At 49.5% G+C, this 19,793-nt stretch overlaps 1 protein-coding gene across 2 annotated transcripts; it reads right to left on the reverse strand.

The window, feature by feature from the left end:
- Positions 1 to 549: 549 nt before the first annotated feature.
- UBE2L6 (ubiquitin conjugating enzyme E2 L6) lies at positions 550 to 14,630 on the reverse strand. Of its 2 annotated transcripts, XM_047824002.1 has the most exons (4): positions 14,488 to 14,630; positions 10,458 to 10,553; positions 3,136 to 3,322; positions 550 to 1,330 (listed from the first exon to the last, which is right to left on the reverse strand). In XM_047824002.1, the coding sequence occupies exons 1-4, from the start codon at positions 14,512 to 14,514 to the stop codon at positions 1,179 to 1,181; spliced, it is 462 nt and encodes a 153-aa protein (XP_047679958.1). In that variant the 5' UTR covers positions 14,515 to 14,630; the 3' UTR covers positions 550 to 1,178. The 2 variants fall into 2 exon arrangements, with proteins under 2 accessions (XP_047679958.1, XP_047679959.1); XM_047824003.1 differs by lacking the exon at positions 10,458 to 10,553 and having other exon boundaries at positions 14,488 to 14,625.
- Between the last annotated feature and the right edge of the window lie 5,163 nt (positions 14,631 to 19,793).

The following is a 19,793-nucleotide window of genomic DNA, read 5'->3' on the forward strand; positions in this document are numbered from 1 at the left end:
TTAATGGCTGGACAAGCAGATGGTCTCTGTGGTCATCCCGGACTGGAAGCTGGAGGGCTTCCTCCCAGGCTGAAGCCTGGCCCCCAGAAACTGGTAACATAATGGGATTGCATGTGGGGCGCCTGAGTGGCTCAGTCGGCTGAGCATCCGACTTTGGTTCAGGTCGTGATCTTGCAGTTCGTGAGTTCAAGCCCTGCATCGGGCTCTCTGCTGTCCGTGCAGAGCCCGCTTCAGATCCTCTGTCCCTCTCTCTCTCTCTGCACCTCCTCCATTCTCTCTCTCACCCTCTCTCTGTCTCAAATTTAAAAAATTTTAAAAACACAAACCATATAGTCAGGGACGCCTGAGGGACGCCTGGGCGGCTCAGTCAGTTAAGTGCCTGACTTCGGGCCAGCTCAACGATGTCACAGTTTGTGAGTTCAAAGCCCCACTTCGGGCTCTCTGCTGTCAGCACAGAGCCTCAGATCTCTGTCACCTTCTCCCTCTGCCCCTCCCCGCCTCTCAAAAATAAACATTAAAAAATATCACACTATAAAAAAAACCACATAGTCAGATTTCTGGATAGAGATTAGATTCTTCACTTCATGATTCATCAGGGGAAGAGGAAAGGTTTCGCGCATAAATCTAGACATGAAGTACCTATTAGCAGTCTGGCTGACTTCAAATACTCAATAAACAATCACTCAAGTGTAAATATGATTCTCTCCAAGTGCCCTGCCCCCCCTCCATACTCCTCACATCCCCTCTGCCCCTCTGCCTGGGCCCTAGGGGGATGCGAGGCGGCTCCTGGGCTCATTTCCTGCCAGCTGGCCTGAAGGCGACCTGTGTCTGTGAGACCACGGAGCCCTGGAGAGCTGGCCTGTAATTGCACAAACATGAACTCGTCTGCCTCTGGGGCAGAGAAAGAGCAGGAAAAGCACACTGTGGCCAGGTGAACGTGGGAATGGGTCCATGCCACACACACACACACACACACACACACACACACACACACACACGCACACACACACGCTCACACACACACACAGGCTAATGACTAGCTACTTAAGAAGGAAAACATGGAACAAATGAGAGGAGGCTCCAGCCGCAACCCCCCCCCGCCCCAGCCCCCCACAGCTTCCATGAAATGTCCGCCCGTCACACAGAGAGGATCCGGCAAAGAGAGGGGTCAGAACCAGTTAGGAGGGCCGGTCGACTCCATACTTGAGGGTGAACTCCCTGGCCTCCCTGTGGAACAGCTCCGGATCCTGCTTCAGTAGGTCTGCGAGCTCCAACCGGACCGGCTGCCCCAGGTCTGGTCTGTTCACCAGCACGTTGAGGGCCTCCAAGACTGGGGAGAGAAGCCAGGTCAGGACATCAGGACAGAGAGAAAAATCCTGGGAAGGAGGCGATGGCAGCCCCCTCCCAGATCCCCTGGCACCTCCACGCTCAGTCCGTGGGGGACCCCAAGGAGGTCGATTTCTTAGGATGATGACATTACAACCAAGTTAAAAGCCCCTCATTCCTCACTGACGGTGCCCAAAGCCCTGTCTGGCTATGTCAGTGCTTTTCAAACCATGTTCCATGGCTTCATAGAAACGTCTCATCGTGGAGGTCAATGAGATAAATGGGGTTTCTGTTTCCAACAAGAGCCGCCCTGTTTTTCTGTTTGATGTTAAGATTCCAAATAGCCCTAAGTCGGGCTCCACGCTGACAGTATGTCGCCCGCTTGGGATTCTCTCTCTCCCTCTCTGCCTCTCCTCTGCTTGCTCTCTTTCTCTCTCAAAATAAATGAAATAAAAAAAAAAATTTTTTTTAAAAGGATTCCAAATAAATCAACTTTTATTTGGGAAAAGGGGTTCTGAGGCTCCAGACTATAAAGTGCTATTGCCCCGTGGCTCCTAACCTTTCACGGATGGCTCTGGGAACCAGGAGAAGGCGGTGGGCCATCTCTCGAGGCACATGCACGTGTGAATACACGCCAACGTGCAGTTCTAAGTTAAGAGTGCTGCACAGACCCCCCGAAGCTCACCCAAGGACCACTCCTCCTCCCCTTCCCCCACCCCCCGCCCCCCGGGACCTTGTTTCTAAGGCTAAGAACTCCTGAGCTGGTCCAGGGGCACCTGAGTGGCTCAGTTGGTTAACCGTCCAACTTCGGCTCTGGTTGTGATCTCACGGTTCGTGGGTTCGAGCCCCACGTCGGGCTCTGTGCTGACAGCTCAGAGCCTGGAGCCTGCTTCAGATTCTGTGTGTCTCTCTCTCTCTGCCCCTCCCCCACTCATGTTCTGTTTCTGTCTCTCAAAAATGAATATATGTTAAAAAAAATTTTAAATAAACACTAAAAAAACAACAAAAAAAGAATTCCTGAGTTGGTTCACGCACCGATGATGCTCACGGACTCTATAGAAATGCACTGTCCCAATATGGTAGCCACTAGCCACATGCAGATCTCTAAATTGAAAGGAATTAAAATGAACTGCAATCAGGAATTCAGGTCAGTCGCAGGACCACACTTCAGGTGCTCCATCGCCACCTGTCACAGAGGCTAGGGAAGTGGACAGGGCAGCCATGGATCATTTCCATCACTATAGAAAGTTCTGTGGGGTAGTGCTGGTCTAGAGTCAGCCAAGCCCAGTGTGAGTCCCAGCTCTGCCACCTGACAGCGGGACGACCACAGGCCAGTGCTTCACTTACTACAGGACTCACTGTGCTCATCTATGCAATGGGCAATGCGAGCACTCCGTATGGGGCTGCTGGGGGACTGGATGAAGGTGGTGTGTGAAGCTCCTAGCACAGGGCGGAAAGCGTTTAATCCACACGTACTGCCATTACTGGGCCAATCCCCTCCACTGTCATTTAGGGCTCTGAGCCTGCGAAGGAGCAGACCTCGGCAAGGTCCGCAGACAGAGCAACAGAGCCCGTCCCTCCCAGACCCGTGGCCATGCTGCTCTGTCGCACCTGCCCAGGTAGAAAGCCGAGGCAGGACCAGGTCAGCAGGCCCAGGATCTCAGGATGCATCCCTTCTATCTGAAGACAGGCTCAGCTGAGACCCGCCATTTTTATCTCCCCCCCTTTGGGGTGTTTTCTGATTCAAAATCAGTCCCATCACCTCTCCTCCAGGATCAGACCCTCCCATTAGGCGAGGCCCAGCCCCACCTTGGCAGGTCTTGGTGTAAGGACTCCAGTTCTCCTTGCTGATGATGGGCAGGCAAACCTCTCCATTGTGGCCCACGTTGGGGTGGTAGATCCTGGTGGTGAATGTCACCGTAGGGGGCTTGAACGGATAGTCCTCAGGGAAGTTGATGCGCAGGTGGAAAGCCTTGAGGTTGTAGGGTGGCTTCTCCTGCGCAAGAGAAGGGGTGAAGCTCTGTTCCAGCACACGTCTGCTCTGAAAAGCCGTTTTCCTCCCGGGGCCTTGGTCTGGCGGCCCCTCTCCTGGCCTCGCCCCTGGACTCTGAGGAGTCCTCTGTGGCACGCCCAGGTGGGACCATGAATGGACACGGGTGGCTCCTGTACTCACTGGGCAACTGAGCCGCCGATTAGTGGAGTCACAAAAGAACACTGGCCTGGGAGCCACAAAAGTCCCACCCTGGCTCTTTCTGTGCAACAACTGTGGGCAGCCACCTCCCACCTTTGGGCCTCAGCTTCCTCGTTCGAAAACGGGGTCACATTTGACTAGGACTATCTCAGCTCTTTTTTTTTTCCACTGGATAATTAATTTCTGTCCATTTCTATTGAAAAAGAATCGACAAACACGATGGTGTAAGTGGATGGTAAAATGACTACCACCGTGGGCTCAGCGAACGTCCGTCTTCTCACACAGATACAATTAAAAAGAAAAGATGGGGCGCCCGGGTGGCTCAGTCGGTTAAGCATCCAACTCTTGGTTTCGCCTCAGGTCATGACTGCATGGTTCATGAGTTTGAGCCCCGCATCCTGCTCTGTGCTGACAGTGCAGAGCCTGCTTGGGATTCTCTCTCTCTCTCTCTCTCTCTCTCTCTCCCTCTCTCTCTGCCCTTCCCCTGCTCTCTAAACAAACAGGGGCGCCTGGGTGGCTCGGTCGGTTAAGTGTCTGACTTCAGCTCAGGTCATGATCTCACGGTCCATGAGTTCGAGCCCTGCGTCGGGCTCTGTGCTGACAGCTCGGAACCTGGAGCCTGTTTCGGATTCTGTGTCTCCCTCTCTCTCTGCCCCTCCCCTGTTCATGCTCTGCTTCTGTCTCAAAAATTAATAAACGTTAAAAAAAATAAACAAATAAATAAACTTTTAAAAATTCCATCTATAGATGAGTTCATAGAGAATTTGTCTTTCTCTGCCTGACTCATTTCACTTAGCATAATGCCTTCAAGGTCTGTCCATGACGCCACAAATGGCCATCTCGGCTTCAACGTCTTCATGTTGCAAAAGAAGAATGCAATAGAAGAATGAAGCATGGGAGAAATCATTACGGGGGGGGGGCGGAATGGAGAAAATGAGGGGATCATAAGAAGTCAGGGGCTTGGGAATGTAAAACGGTGCAGCCACTGTGGAAAAACGTATGGCAATTCCTCAAAAATCTAAACATAGAGGGGGCGCCTGGGTGGCTCAGTCGGTTAAGCATCCGACTTCGGCTCAGGTCATGATCTCATGGTTCGTGGGTTCGAGCCCCGAGTCGGGCTCTGTTGACAGCTCAGAGCCTGCAGCCTGCTTCGGATCCTGTGTCTCCCCCTCTCTCTGTCCCTCCCCTCCTCATGCTCTGTCTTTCTCTCTCAAATGGATTAAAAAATTTAAAAAAAAAATCCAAACACAGAATTAGCACGGGATCCATGCTAACAACCCAAATACTCACTGATGGATGAATGCAGAAACAAAATGTGGCATACATGTACAATGGAATATTATTCACCCTTAAAAAGGAATGAAATTCTGACGTGTGCCCCAACATGGATGAACTTTGAAGACATTATGCTAAGTGAAACAAGCTAGAGAAAAAGAACAAATACTGTATGACTCCACTTACGTGAGGTACCCAGAATAGTCAGATTCACAGCCATAAAATAGAAAATGAGATGCCAGGTGATGGGGCGGGGCAGGGGGAGAGGGAATGGGGAGTCAGTGTTTCATGGGTACAGAGTTTCGGAAGGAGAAGATGAAAACGTTCTGGAGGTGGGTGATGGGGACAGTTGCACAACAATGCAATGGGGTTAGTGCCCCTGAACTGTAAACATAAAAAGGGTAAATATTGTTATTGTGTACTTTACCATAATAAAAAAATTTTACAGAAAGAACGAACTCGGGGGCTGGAGTGACTGGGGGTTAGGGGTAGCCAGGGGCCAGTAGAAGACCCTCCAGACTTCGAGCAACCTGAAAAACTTTCCTGGGTGCCTATTCTGTGCCACCTTGTGTTAAGAGCTTGACAAACATTAGTCCATGCAGCAGAGGGCAGGGGTTCCATGGACTTTGGAGCCACGGTATGAATATTGGCTCTGCCACTCTAGCTGTGTGACCTTAGGCAAGTAACTTAACCTCTGTGCTTCCCTATGACAATAATAGGCTTCTTCATACAGCTTATGTGAGAACTAAATGAGTTAATTTATGTTAAGGGCTTAGAACAGCACATGGAAAGCACTATCTGTGTGTCAGTAGGTAATACAGTAGGTATTATGAAAACTCACCACTATTAGCATCTACATTTTCAGATGAGGAAGCTCAAGTTCAATGTCTTGTAACTTGCCCAGGGCCCCAGTGGAGTGCTGGAGGGGAACCCAGAATTGCCAACTCTATGTCTCCACATGTGAGCACTAGTCTACACCCCTAGAAGGGGGGAGCCCCAGAACTCGGGTGACCCCAGCACAGAGTCCAGGGGCTTCCGGCTGCTTCCAAAGCTCCAGATCCTTTCAGAGCCTTCGTTACTGAGAAGACAGGACAAGGACACATGGATGTAAGCCTACAGTCAAAGTCTTAAGAGAACTCCTCTTAGTTAGCAGAGGGCAAAGGGGAGCCATAGGGGTCTTGGGTGTGTCTGAGATAAGAGATGGGGCAACTGTATAGGGCAGGTAAGGAAAATGGCTCAGCTTTTCATTCTTGATGATAAGAGACCAAGGCCTGTGCAGTGGAGACAGAGCCGAGCATGAGGCCTCAGAAAAGGACGGGAGAATGTCCATGTGTCCTGTCTGCAGGGTTGCATGCTGGGCTTCCTGGGTCTTGACAGAGGAGCCTTGGACTTGAAGGCCCTGGGAGCCCACCCCAGCTCTGCCTCAAGCCCACCATGTGGCTTTGAGCTCCTCCAGGAATCGGGATCCTCATCTGTAAAATGAAGAAGCTGGGCCACCCCGAGGGCTTTCATACTATACCTTAGGGTCAGCTGAGAAAGTCTGATTTCCTTCTAAGCTTTCGGTTTATTTTTCATTATTTTTTTTTTAAGTTTACTTTATTTGAGAGAGAGAGAGAGAGCGTGAAAGTCAGAGAGAGAGGAGAGAGAGAGAGAATCCCAAGCAGGCTCCCCACTGTCAGCGCAGACCCCCATGTGAGGCTCGATCTCACCAACTGTGGGATCATGACCCAAGCCGAGATCAAGAGTCAGGTACTTAGCCAACTGAGCCACCCAGGTGCCCCTGAGTTTGGGGCTTAAAAAAAGCACTCGGCTATTCTTCCAGCTCTGCCACCTTATTCTTTTTTTTTTTTTTTTACAAAAAAAATTCATTGCTAAGTGCTTAGAGAAGAGTTGGTGTTTTATAGGTGTTGGCCAACTGTCTCACTGGAAGGGGGCTTCTTTGCTGAAGCTGTGGAGAATTGAACTTTAGTCCCAACAAAACTGCCATTGGATAAAAGTATTATGAAAGCTCACCACTATCAGCATCTACTATTATATTATATTATATTATATTATACTATATTATATTACATTATATTATTATATTATACATTATATTAATACTATTATATTATACTACTATTATTATGTCATTTTGGCAGCACTGATAATTGGAAGCTAATCATATTTTGTTCTGCTTCAATATCCTAAGAGCCCTAGAATTTTTTTTTTTCCAACCTCAAAAGTGATCCTATTTTAGCCATTAGTAAATCGTAGGAAAGTCAGTATCCTGCCACCTTATTCTGTGTGACCTTCTGTGTGACAAGTTACTCAACAGCCTCAGCCTCCATTTCCCCAACCCTAAAAAGATGTCAGTCTTCCTCACGGAGCAGTTGAGAGGGCTCAGTACGACTGCTCAGGCAATGCCCTGGAAACAGGGCTCGGTCCACAGTGGGTAATGAATGGCAACTCTTACTATTAGCTTTCAAAAGCTCATCCCGCTGTCAGCTTCCGTGATAAGAGGTGACAGGTGGGGCCACCTTGGTGAGCATGTATACGGAGACTGAGCTTTTAAGGGACAATCTGTCAGCTCATCCCACAGACCTGTCTGGGTTCTCCTTCCCCTGCCCTCCAACCATTCCTCCTTTACGGCTTCATCAGGCACCTCTGGGCCCCCTTAGCTGGCTGTTCTGCATCAGCCTTTGGTCCCCCAATCCCAAGTGTTGAGAGTGACGGAAATGTCTTTTGTTATGTTAATGAGGTAGCTTTGGAAGCACCTAAGGAGGGGGGCTATAGTCGGGGGAACCAACCAGGGGGTTAGAGGGTTGGAGGGGAGAAGGGCTAGAGTTCAGTCACCAAAGGCCAAAGATTTAATCAATCATGCTTATGTAATAAAGCCTCTGTGAAAACCCAGAAGGGCAGGGTTCAGAGAGCTTCTGGGCTGGTGAACGCGTGTTGGCTTGGGGAGATGGCGTGTCCAGAGAGGGCTCGGAAGCCCCGCGCCCTTCCCCCATCTTGCACTGGCAATCTAGCAAGTAAAATGCTTCTGAGTTCTGTGAGCCGCCCTAGCAAATTAAGTGAACCTGAAGAAGGGGTCATGGGAGCCTCTGATTTATAACCATTCAGTCAGAAGCAACCGGGACTTGGGACTGACATCTGAGGGGAGGAGGGGGAGGGTGTGTAGAAGAGACAGTCATTTGGAACCCAGCCTTTAATCTGTGGGATCCGATGCTATCTCCAGGGTAGATGGAGTCAGAAGTGAGTTAAATAGTAGGACACAGGACATCCAGGGGTGCCTGGGTGGCTCAGCTGGTTAAGCGTCCGACTCTTGATTTAAGCTCAGGTCATGATCTCATGGTTGGTGGGTTCAAGCTCCAAGTTGGGCTCTGTGCTTGCAGTGCGGGACTTGCTTGGGATTCTCTCTCTCCTTCTCTCTCTGCTCCTCCCCTGTTCGCACTCTCTGCCTCTCTTTAAAATTTTTTTTTTCAACGTTTATTTATTTTTGGGACAGAGAGAGACAGAGCATGAACGGGGGAGGGGCAGAGAGAGAGGGAGACACAGAATCGGAAACAGGCTCCAGGCTCTGAGCCATCAGCCCAGAGCCCGACGCGGGGCTCGAACTCATGGACCGCGAGATCGTGACCTGGCTGAAGTTGGACGCTTAACCGACTGCGCCACCCAGGCGCCCCTCTCTGCCTCTCTTTAAATAAATAAGCATTAAAACATGTTTTTGGGAGGGCGCCTGGGTGGCTCAGTTGGTGAAGCGTCCAACTTCGGCTCAGGTCATGATCTCGTGGTTCACAGGTTCCAGCCCTGTATCGGGCTCCGTGCTTCTGTCTCCCCCTCTCTCTCTGCCCCTCCCCTGCTCATACTCTGTCTCTCTCTCTCTCTCTCAAAAATAAATAAAACATTTTAAAAATTCTAAAAATATTGTTTTTAATAGTAGGACACCCAGCTGGTGTCCTAAGAATTGCTTGGAGGTGGGGCAGAGACACCCCTCCACACGCTGGAATTGTGCTCAGACCAGAAGACGCCCCACCTTGGTCTTGCCGACTGTGATTTCACAGTATTCTCTGAAATGTGACATCCCCCAGGTGTCCCTGTCGCCCACCTTCTGCCTTCTCACCCGCTCCTCCACCTTTACTCTCATCCACCTCAGAGCTAGCCTCCCTGGGGCATCTAATCAGTCCCTGGAGCACCTTCTAGCACCTTCTTCCTCTGGCCCCTGAGGCCCAGAGCAGCTGTCCTCACTCCAAGCCAGGTAAACGGATTGCTTCAACCTAGCAGCCCACTGGACACGACCGAGGTTCGTATGTTGCCCCGAGTCAAGCCTTTCCCTATTTTTCAGGACTAAAGGCCGGTTGAAAGAGAAGAGGGCACAATCCAGGCCATTGCATTGTCAGTAAAAAGACCAAATCCTAAATAATCAAATGAATGGTTCTTTTTATCTTCCAAAGAGCTAATGACAAGTTTCACTGTTTTAATTTTTATGTCCATGTAATTAAAGGTGTATAGATGACTCTCCCATAGAAAAGATCTTCAGTCTATTAATAATAAAAGAGAAATCCTGCACTCAGATTGGTCCACTAGAATATTATTTTCAGGGGGAGATTTTACTGAGAGAGATCTAATAAATGGAGACAAATCAGAATGGTAAAGATGAGTTATCTACGTCGCCATATGTAACAACAGTTGTCTTATCATTATATTATTGTACACCTGGAACTAATATACCACCGTAGGTTAACTATGCTAGAATAAAAAAGAAATAGTTGTCTGAAATATGATCTTTAAATTCATTTCTGGGGGACGCCTGGGTGGCTCAGTTGGTTAAGCATCCAACTTTGGCTCAGGTCATGATCTCGTGGTTTGTGAGTTCGAGCCCCGCGTCGGGCTCCGTGCTGAAGCTCAGAGCCTGGAGGCTGCTTTGAATTCTGTGTCTCCGTCTCTCTCTCCTCCCCCCGCCCACTCATGCTCTCTCTCCCTCTCTCAAAAATAAATACACATTAAACAAAATTTTTTAAAAAGACTATCAATTTAAAAAAAACATTAATTTTTTTTTAATTTACTTATTTATTTGGAGATAGAGAGTGTGCGTAGAGGAGGGGCAGAGAGAGAGGGAGAGATAGAGAAGCCCAAGCAGGCTCCGCACTGTCAGCAGAGAGTCCTGTGTGAGGCTCAAACCCACAAACCGTGAGATCATGCCCTGAACCGAAATCAAGAGTCGGACACTCAACCAACTGAGCCACCCAGGCACCCCAGGAATATGACCTTTAAAAGAAAACAAAATACATTTTGGGTTTGAAGGAGCAAATTCTACCAACTACGAACAGGAACTTTATCCCCAGCCTCCGACAAAGGTCCAAGAGATCTTTTCTTTCTTCTTTTGATGCTGTTTGTCTGTTGTAGCTTCTTGGTGGGCTTGGTGACGGGTTGTCACCGGGTGGGCTTGTCCTACAGATTTGAGGACAGGCTCTCCTACCAGATCCAAAAATCTTTTAACCTCTTCATCGGTCTGCTGTGACCTCAGAAGCAATCAGTCCAGAGACCTCCTCTACCAACGACTGACCTCCAGTTATAAAAAGGACTCCACGACAGGGGAAGTTCTCACCCAGTCCTCAGCCTCCCTGCCCATGGCTTTGGCCTGTCACCCTAATCAAAGGCCATGATCCCCGGAGACACTCACGGGCAGGAGGAGGGCGTGCCACACCAGGACATCGGCATCATGGCTGAACAGGTTCCGTAGGTACCGGGGAAGCTTTGCCTGGAGACTCTCCAGCTCCTGCAGGGGATGCATCAGTGAGCAGCTTGCCGGTCTCCCCTACTTCAGCCCCCCACCTCCCTGTCCCAGCAGCGAGCTGTCCCAAGTTTCAAAAAGGACACCCTCCGGGGCAGAAGCCGGCCAAGTCAGAGCCCTCAACTACTGAGCTCTCAGAATGTGTCAGGCACAGCGCTATGTGCTTTAAGTGACTTATCTGAGCTCTGGAGGTACTGGGTGGGAGGAAGGTGCAGATCACTGCTTCCAGATGTTACCACTTGGGAGTAAACTCTCTTCAGAGCCTTTCCTCCTGAAACCAAGATACCACCTGACCTCTGTCATCTTGCTGTCTTCCTGAAAGGTCCTAACTCTCTCCCTCCCTCCCTCCCTCCCTCCTCACAGCATGCACTGCGTGTCTGGCATGACGACAGGCCCTTACAGTGCTCAGAGTGGACAGCAAAGACAAAGTCCTCCAGACCAGGCCTGGGGAAGGAAGACGGTTCAGACAGACTGCAGCAGAGAAACACATCACGCAGAGAAACAAGGGGACAAGGAGTGACTCACCCCGTCCCCTAGAGAGGTAGCCCAGATACCCAGACATCAGTGGATTCTCCCTACAGCCCTTTACGGAACATCCTCTAGCGACACTTGAGTAAGAAGGGCCCAGCCCTCGAGAACTTTGCTGGAGTGATGGCAGAAAGGTGAATGTGACTGTGTGAATAAGGGGTATGGACACATACTAGGGAAGAGGACAGGGGAGCGGGAAGGTTTCACAGAGGGCGCCACTGTGCCAGGCCATGCAGGGAAGGGGACAGGCACCAAGGCAGAGGCCGGGTCAGAGCAAAGATACAGTGTGTTCCATGCAAGCTCAATAGTTATTGATGGAAAAGGGATCCACGGTCAAGTACATCGGAAAGCACAAAGCTAAACAGATTCCTTTACTGCAGAACTTCCCAGAGCCTTCAATGTGCTATTGTGCATCACAAATCTCCAAGCTGTGCGCCCACAGCATGCAGAACTTCTCAAACACATCGACCAAGGAACCTGTCTCCTCTTCGGGGGTCAACAGACTTTTTTTTTTCTTGGAAAACAAAACAATAACAATAACAGATAAGAAGACATTCAAGGGCAAGGTCATATGCCTCTGGAACAGCAAATGGGTATAAACCATTGGTTGTCAACTGGGGGCAGTTTGACCCCACACCCCCAGCGGACACTAGGCAATGCCTAGGCCTTTTTTTTTTTTTTTTAAAGTAGGCTTCACAGCCAGTGCAGAGCCCAATGCAGGGCTTGAACTCATGACTCTGAGCTCAAGACCTGAGCTGATGAGGCACCTGGGTGGCTCAGTCAGTTAAGCATCTGACTCTTGATTTTGGTTGGGGCCATGATCTGATGGTTCATGGGATGGAGCCCCCGGTCAGGCTGTGTTGGCATTGTGGAGCCTGCTTGGGATTCTCTCTCTCCCCCTCTCCTGCCCCTCCCCAACTCATGCACATGTGCACTTGTGCTCTCTCTCTCTCTCTCTCTTAAAAATAAATTAAAAAAAAAAAAAAGACCTGAGCTGAGATCAAGAGTCGGAACGCTTAACCGACTGAGCCACCAGGCACCCCTAGAACATTTCTGGTTGTCACACATTGGGGGAGTGATGCCAGCATCTAGTGGGTTGAGGCCAGGGATGCCGACAAACATCTTACAAAGAATTAGCCAGCCCCAGATGTCAACAGTAACGAGGCTGGGAAACTGTGGTATAAACAAAGGTGGCTCAAAACCAGTTCACAGTTTGGGAGGGGCTTTTCATACTGTGGACCACGTGAACTTTCTCTGAACCCCCAACACATAAACACAACCCTGGCCCCATCTCCTATCTCTTAGCTAGCCCATACTCTCTATTCATAACAAAAAACTGCTTCTTGTGCCTTCTGCACAGAGTCTCTGATCCCTCACTTATTAAATTTTTTTTTTAATGTTTACTTATTTTTGAGAGTGAGACAGAGTGCAAGCAGGGGAAGGGGCAGAGAGAGAGGGAAATACAGACTCTGAAACAGGCTCCAGGCTCTGAGCTGTCAGCACAGAGCTTGACATAGGGCTCAAACTCACAAGCCCTGAGATTATGACCTAAGCCAAAGTCAGGTGCTTAACCAACTGAGCCACCCAGGCGCTTCTGACCCCTCATTTATTTTTCACTCCATATTTGCTACCATGAGTCCTAGCTCCAGTATCATCTACGACTCTTTGGCAAGAATGAAGTTCTAGGTCAAACAGAGAAGCTGTGGAATGGACACTTTCCTGACTTTACTATAACTGAGATCATTTGGGACATTTCATTTCTTTTTTTTTTTTTAATTTTTAAGTGTTTATTTATTTTTGAGAGACAGAGAGAGACAGAGCATGAGTGGGGGAGGAGCAGAGAGAGAGGGAGACACAGAATCCAAAGCAGGATCCAGGCTCTGAGCTGTCGGCAAAGAGCCCGACATCAGGCTCAAACTCACGAACCGCGAGATCGTGACCTGAGCCAAAGTTGGATGCTCGACCAACTGAGCCACCCAGGTGCCCCTTGGGACTTTTCTGTTATAAATGTTATAAATCTCCCAAAAGATTCTGCAAGCCTGAGGATGTGAAACCCAACCTAGGACACTCAGCTCTTTCTTGAGGCCTTATTAGGAAATCACCTGACTCAGAGAAATAGAAAATAAAAGTAAAGAGGCCACTGGAAGGGTGTGCAGGTTGGAGCCCTACCAACCTGGACTCCTATCCCAGTCCCATCACTCCTTACTGGGTGACCCTGGACAATAGAGTTATTCTCTCTGAGCCTCCACTTCCTCATCTGTAAAATGGGGGTATACGGCTTCTCTCACAGGGTTGCTGTGAGAATCTGATGAGCTAACGTAAATGGCCAGGCACTTAGTGGTGCCAGTGTGATAAATACCGGCTCCTAGATCTTTCCCACTTGGCTAGAAAGACCCTTTGCCCCACTTTGTTGCCAGCCTCTGGATTTCAGTTCTTCTGGATTGAGCCTGCTCTGTGTTCCAACCTGAGACTCTCTAACTCTCAAAGGCGGAGAGGAGAAGGCAGCCCTCTTCACCCCCTTAACCCTGCTCCCACTCTGCATACTGGAAGGGCACTTCCAAGAGAGTCAAAGTCTGGGGCATGTCAGACCCATTTCACCTGACCTCTCTTCCTTCCCCACCTGTGCCCACCTCCCGGCTACACCCCTTCAAACACCCTGGGTTTTCCCATATCCTGGGGAATTTGACCCTTCCCATCCTTCCAGACCTCATTTCAAATTGTGTCCCTAACTGGAAAGAAAGCTCAAAGGGAGGGGGGATTTGTGCTCATCTCTGCTTCCCTACTTCCTAGAACAGGAGCCAGCACATAATAGGCATTCGACAACATTTGTAGAAGGAATGAGTGCGCACCACCTACTCCGGGACACCTGCCAGCTGCGCCTTGGCATCTTTTCCCCCCCGAGAATACCCAGGGAACTTTGTTCCCGATTCCTACTCAACACCCCATACTGGTCGGGACTCTAGAAACACAGGTACCCAATTAAGGGCGGGGCATGAGCTACACCAAGGCAAAGACCTTGTTCTGGTTATCTCTGTCCCTAAACCCCTCCACTCCAGCAGAGCGCCTGGCTCCTGGAACCTTTCCAGCACCTCAGTGACAAGCAAGCAATTATTACCACAAGTTTCTTGTAGGAGAAAAGAAACCGAAACCAATTCGGGAGGAACCATCCGCATCCCCAGCGCAGCCCAGGGCGCCAGGGACAGCTCCGCTCCATACGCCCCCGCTTCCTCAGACTCCATCTCCTGCCCCTCTAGAAGACCTGCTCCTCCTCCGGGCCAAGCGGCGGTAATAGGGACAAATAACCGCGCTCGGAAAGCCGGGGGAGGGATGCAAGGAGCAGGTCACGGGAGGCGAGAGGAGCCGTGAGAGAGGGGTCGCCCGACCTCCTTACCTTCGCCACCCGCTTGCTGGCAGACATCTCGGGACCGAGCCTGGGGGCTTCCGGGCGCGGGGCTTCCGAGAGCAGCAACAGGACCTCGGCCGGCTAGCTGACTCTGAGCGCACCGCCCCCAGCCACGCCCCCAGCCACGCCCCCGCGGCGCAGAGGACTCGGGTTCCCGCCTGCCCGCGCGGAGGGCTGGGCTCCCGGGACCCGCGCGCGCGCGCGCGCGCGGCCGGGGGCGCGGCGGGCCCGGGAGCGCGCGGCGTTACTTGTCCCTCGCGCCCGCTGGGGGGCGCCGTGTACCGGGCGGCGAGCCCCCGGGGGCGCGGCGCCGGTGCGTCCATCCGGGTTCTAGATGTAGCTCCGCCGCCGGAGGTCGCGCGTGGCCCGGCATCCCCGCCGGCGTTTCCATGCCGTCGCCGGGACACCCTTGCCGTGAGTCAGCACGGACTGCTTGAGGTGCGAGCGCAGCCCGGTCGCAGGTCGCCCGAGGCCTCCGCCGTCAGACCGCCGCCCTGAGCCGCTGGAGCGCATTCCCGGGGCCTTCTGGGACGGAACTACTTCCCCGCCCTGGGCCCAGTGTCCGTCTCTAAAAATGGGTGGGGGGTGGCGCGGACGACATCCCCTCCAGGGGCCCCCTTCCCTGGCAGCTCGGGTCCTTTGTGGTGTCCAGCGTTCGCCGATGGGACCGCGGGGACGCTTCTCCCAGGTGGCGGCTTGGTGCAGAGCACCGCAAGGGGGCGCTGGCGGACCCAGTCCTCGCGCTGTTGGGGTTCCGTTCACAATTCGTTTGGCCCTTGATTAGGTTTAATGTTTAGTGAGGGCCTACTCTGTGCTGATTTGGGGAACAGTTCGGTGGAGGGAGCCCTAAGATGGACTTCAAGAGCGAGCCTCCAGTAGGAGGCCGCTCGGCCTCCCTATACTACCACCGGTCCGTGACAAACGGGCCCTCCCCGCCCTTCCTCCTGGGGTCTCCACCCCTAGGTGCCAGGGCAGACACCCTTCCCTTAGCCGGAGGCTGAGGCCACCGTGAAATAGCAGCCCTCAAGCACCGAGCAGCATCTGGGGAAGAATCACCTAGTAAATTTGGACTGCTTGGGAGGAGGACCTATTCCTCACGCCCACCGACTTTTTTCAAAAGTCCAAATGAGGAAGGAAATCGGCGTATTTTGAGCACATATTTCGAGTTCTGAGGTCTGTATCCCACATGGTTTTTATCCAAATCTGTTAGCACCAAGTAACTTCTCCGCTCAGACGCGGGATGTATTTGCAGAATGATTAATTGTGTTTAATTCAATTCAAGAAACTAACCGGGCATCTTCTATGTGCCAGAAATGAATAGGAAACTGGAAGATGTTTCAGTTTCCTCCAAATACAAAAGTATTTGAACCCACCTCTGTTCATTCATCTTTGTTAATAAGCATTTACTACTGAGTGCCAGGTACAGCCTTCAGGAGATACCCTGATGAGAAAGTGAGGTCCTTGGGCCGCCTGGCTGGCTCTGCCCATGAAGCATGTGACTCTTGATCCTGGAGTTGTGAGTTCAAGCCCCATGTTGGGTACAGAGATTACTTAGAAACAAAATCTTAAGGGGCGCCTGGGTGGCTCAGTCAGTTGAGCTCCCACTCTTGATTTCAGCTCAAGTGAGGATCCCAGGGTCATGGGATCCTGCCCCGTATTGTTCTCCATGTTGAGCGTGGAGCATGCTTAAGATTCTCTCCCTCTGCCCCTCTGCCCTGCTCTCTCTCTAAAATAAAATAAATACAAATAAAATCTTCAAAAAGTGGGGTTCCTGCCCTTGAGGAGCTCTCAGGCTATTTAGAGAGAAAGAATGCAGCCCCTTTTATTTATTTATTTTTATTTATTCTAATTTTGTTTTTTATTTTTTAAAATTTACATCCAAATTAGTATATAGTGCAACAATGATTTCAGGAGTAGATTCCTTAGTGCCCCTTACCCATTTAGCCCATCCCCCCTCCCAAAACCCCTCTAGTAACCTTCTGTTTGTTCTTCATATTTAAGAGTCTCTTCTGTTTTGTCCCCCTCCCTGTTTTTATATTATTTTTTTAATTAAATTTTTTTTAACATTTATTTTTGAGACAGAGAGAGAGATAGAGCATGAATGGGGGAGGGGCAGAGAGAGAGGGAGACACAGAATCGGAAGCAGGCTCCAGGCTCTGAGCCATCAGCCCAGAGCCTGACATGGGGCTCGAACTCACGGACCGCGAGATCGTGACCTGAGCTGAAGTCGGACGCTCAACCAACTGAGCCACCCAGGCGCCCCTGTTTTTATATTATTTTTGTTTCCCTTCCCTTCTGTTCATCTGTTTTGTCTCTTAAAGTCCTCATATGGGTGAAGTCATATGATTTTTGTCTTTCTCTGACTAATTTCACTTAGCATAATACCCTCCAGTTCCATCCATGTAGTTGCAAATGGCAAGATTTCATTCTTTTTGATTGCCGAGGAATACTCCATTGTGTGTGTGTACCACATCTTCTTTATCCATTCATCCATCGATGGACACTTGGGCTCTTTCCATACTTTGGCTGTTGTTGATAGTGCTGCTATAAACATGGGGGTGCATGTGTCCCTTCGAAACAGCACACCTGTATCCCGTGGATAAATACCTAGTAGTGCAATTGCTGGGTCGTAGGGTAGTTCTATTTTTAGTTTTTTGAGGAACCTCCATCCTGTTTTCCAGAGTGGCTGCACCAGCTTGCATTCCCACCAACAATGCAAAAGAGATCCTCTTTCTCCACATCCTCGCCAACATCTGTTGATGCCTGAGTTGTTCATGTTAGCCATTCTGAAAGGTGTGAGGTGGTATCTCATGGTGGTTTTGATTTGTATTTCCCTGGTGATGAGCAAAGTTGAGCATTTTTTCATGTGTCAGTTGGCCACCTGGATGTCTTCCTTGGAGAAGTGTCTATTCATGTCTTTTGGCCATTTCTTCACTGGATTCTTTGTTTTTTGGGTGTTGAGTTTGATACGTTCTTTATAGATTTTGGATACTAACCCTTTATCTGATATGTCATTTGCAAATATCTTCTCCCATTCTGTCGGTTGCCTTTTAGTTTTGCTGATTGTTTCCTTCTCTGTGCAGAAGGTTTTTATTTTGATGTCACAGTAGTTCATTTTTGCTTTTGTTTCCCTTGCCTCCAGAGACGTGTTTAGTAAGAAGTTGCTGCGGCCAAAATCAAAGAAGTTTTTGCCTGCTTTCTCCTCGAGGATTTTGATAGCTTCCTGCCTTACATTTAGGTCTTTTATCTATTTTGAATTTATTTTTGTATATGGTGTAAGAAACTGGTCCAGGTTCATTCTCCTGCATGTCGCTGTCCAGTTTTCCCAGCACCACTTGCTGAAGAGACTGTCTTTATTCCATTGGATATTCTTTTCTGCTTTGTCAAAGATTATTAGTTGACCATACATTTGTGGATCCATTTCTGGGTTCTCTATTCTGTTCCATTGATCTGAGTGTCTGTTCTTGTGCCAGTACCATACTGTCTTGATGATTACAGCTTTGTAGTATAGCTTGAAGTCTGGGATTGTGATGCCTCCTGCTTTGGTTTTCTTTTTCAAGCTTGCTTTGGCTATTCGGGGTCTTTTCTGGTTCCATACAAATTTTAGGATTATTTATTCTAGCTCTGTGAAGAATGCTGGTGTTATTTTGATAGGGATTGCATTGAATATGTAGATTGCTTTGGGTAGTATCGACATGTTAACAATATTTGTTCTTCCTCTCCAGGAGCATGGAAGAATGCAGCCCCTTTTAATACACAGTGGAAAGCATAAAGATGTAAGGAATCATCAGGTGCTGTGGGAGCCTGGAGGACTGTCCTTTGATCCAGCTTCAGAGAGGGGCAGGGGTTTCCTGGAAGATATAAATATCCAGGTAAATTGCAAAGTATGAGGCATTAGCTAGAGCGAGAACGTGGGATGAGGGTGTACCAAGGAGAGGGACCAGCATGAGCACAGGGGCAGAGGCAGTGCATTGGGCAATAGGAAACAGTCCCGTATTCTGGAATGAAAGTTTCTGTCCACTGGTTCTTCCTCTCTGTTACAGAATTTCTGCACCCCCCAGGTGAATTCAGTCATGAATTAGCCCAGGCTCCCTGTTCAGGAATGGATCCTAAACCCCCAACAGCAGAAAGACCCACATGGTGCATGGGCTTCACATCCTCACACAGTGCAAGCCTTTGTGTGTCAGAACCAGTCCCAAAGAGACCTGGGTTCTAGTTCCACATCTTGATCCTGGGGTTGTGCCCTATGGCTTTGGATGAGCCATAGAAACCCGCACCTGCTTCCCAGGATCACTGTGAGGCTGAGTTCACAGAAGTGAAGAACTTTGACAATTACAATCTGGTATAAACAATCAGGTTTGAATCCCCGCTTCAGCTAACTACTGACCCTGTTTCTGCCTCCATTTCCTCATCTATAAAATAGGGCTAATAAGAGTGGATGTGAAGAGAAATGAGCTTAAAAAGAGAGTAATGAGGGGCACCTGGGTGTCTTAGTCAGTTAAGCAACCACCTTCAGCTCAGGTCATGATCTCACGGTTCATGAGTTCGAGCCCCATGTTGGGCTCTGTGCTGACAACTCAGAGCCTGGAGCCTGTTTCGGATTCTATGTCTCCCTCTCTCTCTGCCCTTCCCCCACTCGCACTTTGTCTCTCTCTCTCTCTCTCTCTCTCTCTCTCAAAAGTAAACATTAAAAAATGTTTTTAAAAAGTAATGAGTTGATATTTGGACAATAAGTAATATTTAAATAACAATGCTGATAGTATGGGGCGCCTGGCTGGCTCAGCTAGAAGAGCATGCAAGTCTTGATCTCGGGTCATGAGTTTGAGCCCCACGTGGGGTGTAGAGATTACTTAAAATAAATAAATAAATAAACCAATGTTAATAGTAGTAAAAATAATGCTAATAAATATTAAAACGATGTCAGGTGCCTTCCCAGGAGCAAATGTGCTGGGTTGGAAGAACAGAGATGTTTGGGTTTGTTAGAGCAATGGTCACACCATCTTCCCAAATAGGAGAACCCTTTTTACTTTTCTTTGATCTAATCATTGGCCTTTATTCCTCCATTCTACAAAATGTACTGAGCATGTACCATGCAAGGCCTTGGGTTGGGCACTATGAGATGGGGGCAGGGTGAGGCCGACTCTGTCCTTACCATCAGTAGAAGGGACACACGTCTGTGTGGATGGCAAAAGATTGCAGGAGAAGGGCCTCTAGGCCTGACTTTTCAAGACTCAACTCTGCCAAGTGTAAGACTTGCCTGTGTGTTGAGAAACAAAGTGAGACTGTTAGGTGAT

Source organism: Prionailurus viverrinus, chromosome D1, assembly GCF_022837055.1.
Source record: "Prionailurus viverrinus isolate Anna chromosome D1, UM_Priviv_1.0, whole genome shotgun sequence".
Taxonomy (NCBI): Eukaryota; Metazoa; Chordata; class Mammalia; order Carnivora; family Felidae; genus Prionailurus; species Prionailurus viverrinus.

Coding starts and splice junctions, on each gene's coding strand:
- UBE2L6 (XM_047824002.1), bottom strand. CDS start 14,514: ATGTCTGCCAGCAAGCGGGTGGCGAAG. Junction 10,554..14,487: donor CCAGCAAGCGGGTGGCGAAG/GTAAGGAGGTCG, acceptor CATCCCCTGCAG/GAGCTGGAGAGTCTCCAGGC. Junction 3,323..10,457: donor GGCACGCCCTCCTCCTGCCC/GTGAGTGTCTCC, acceptor TCTCTTGCGCAG/GAGAAGCCACCCTACAACCT.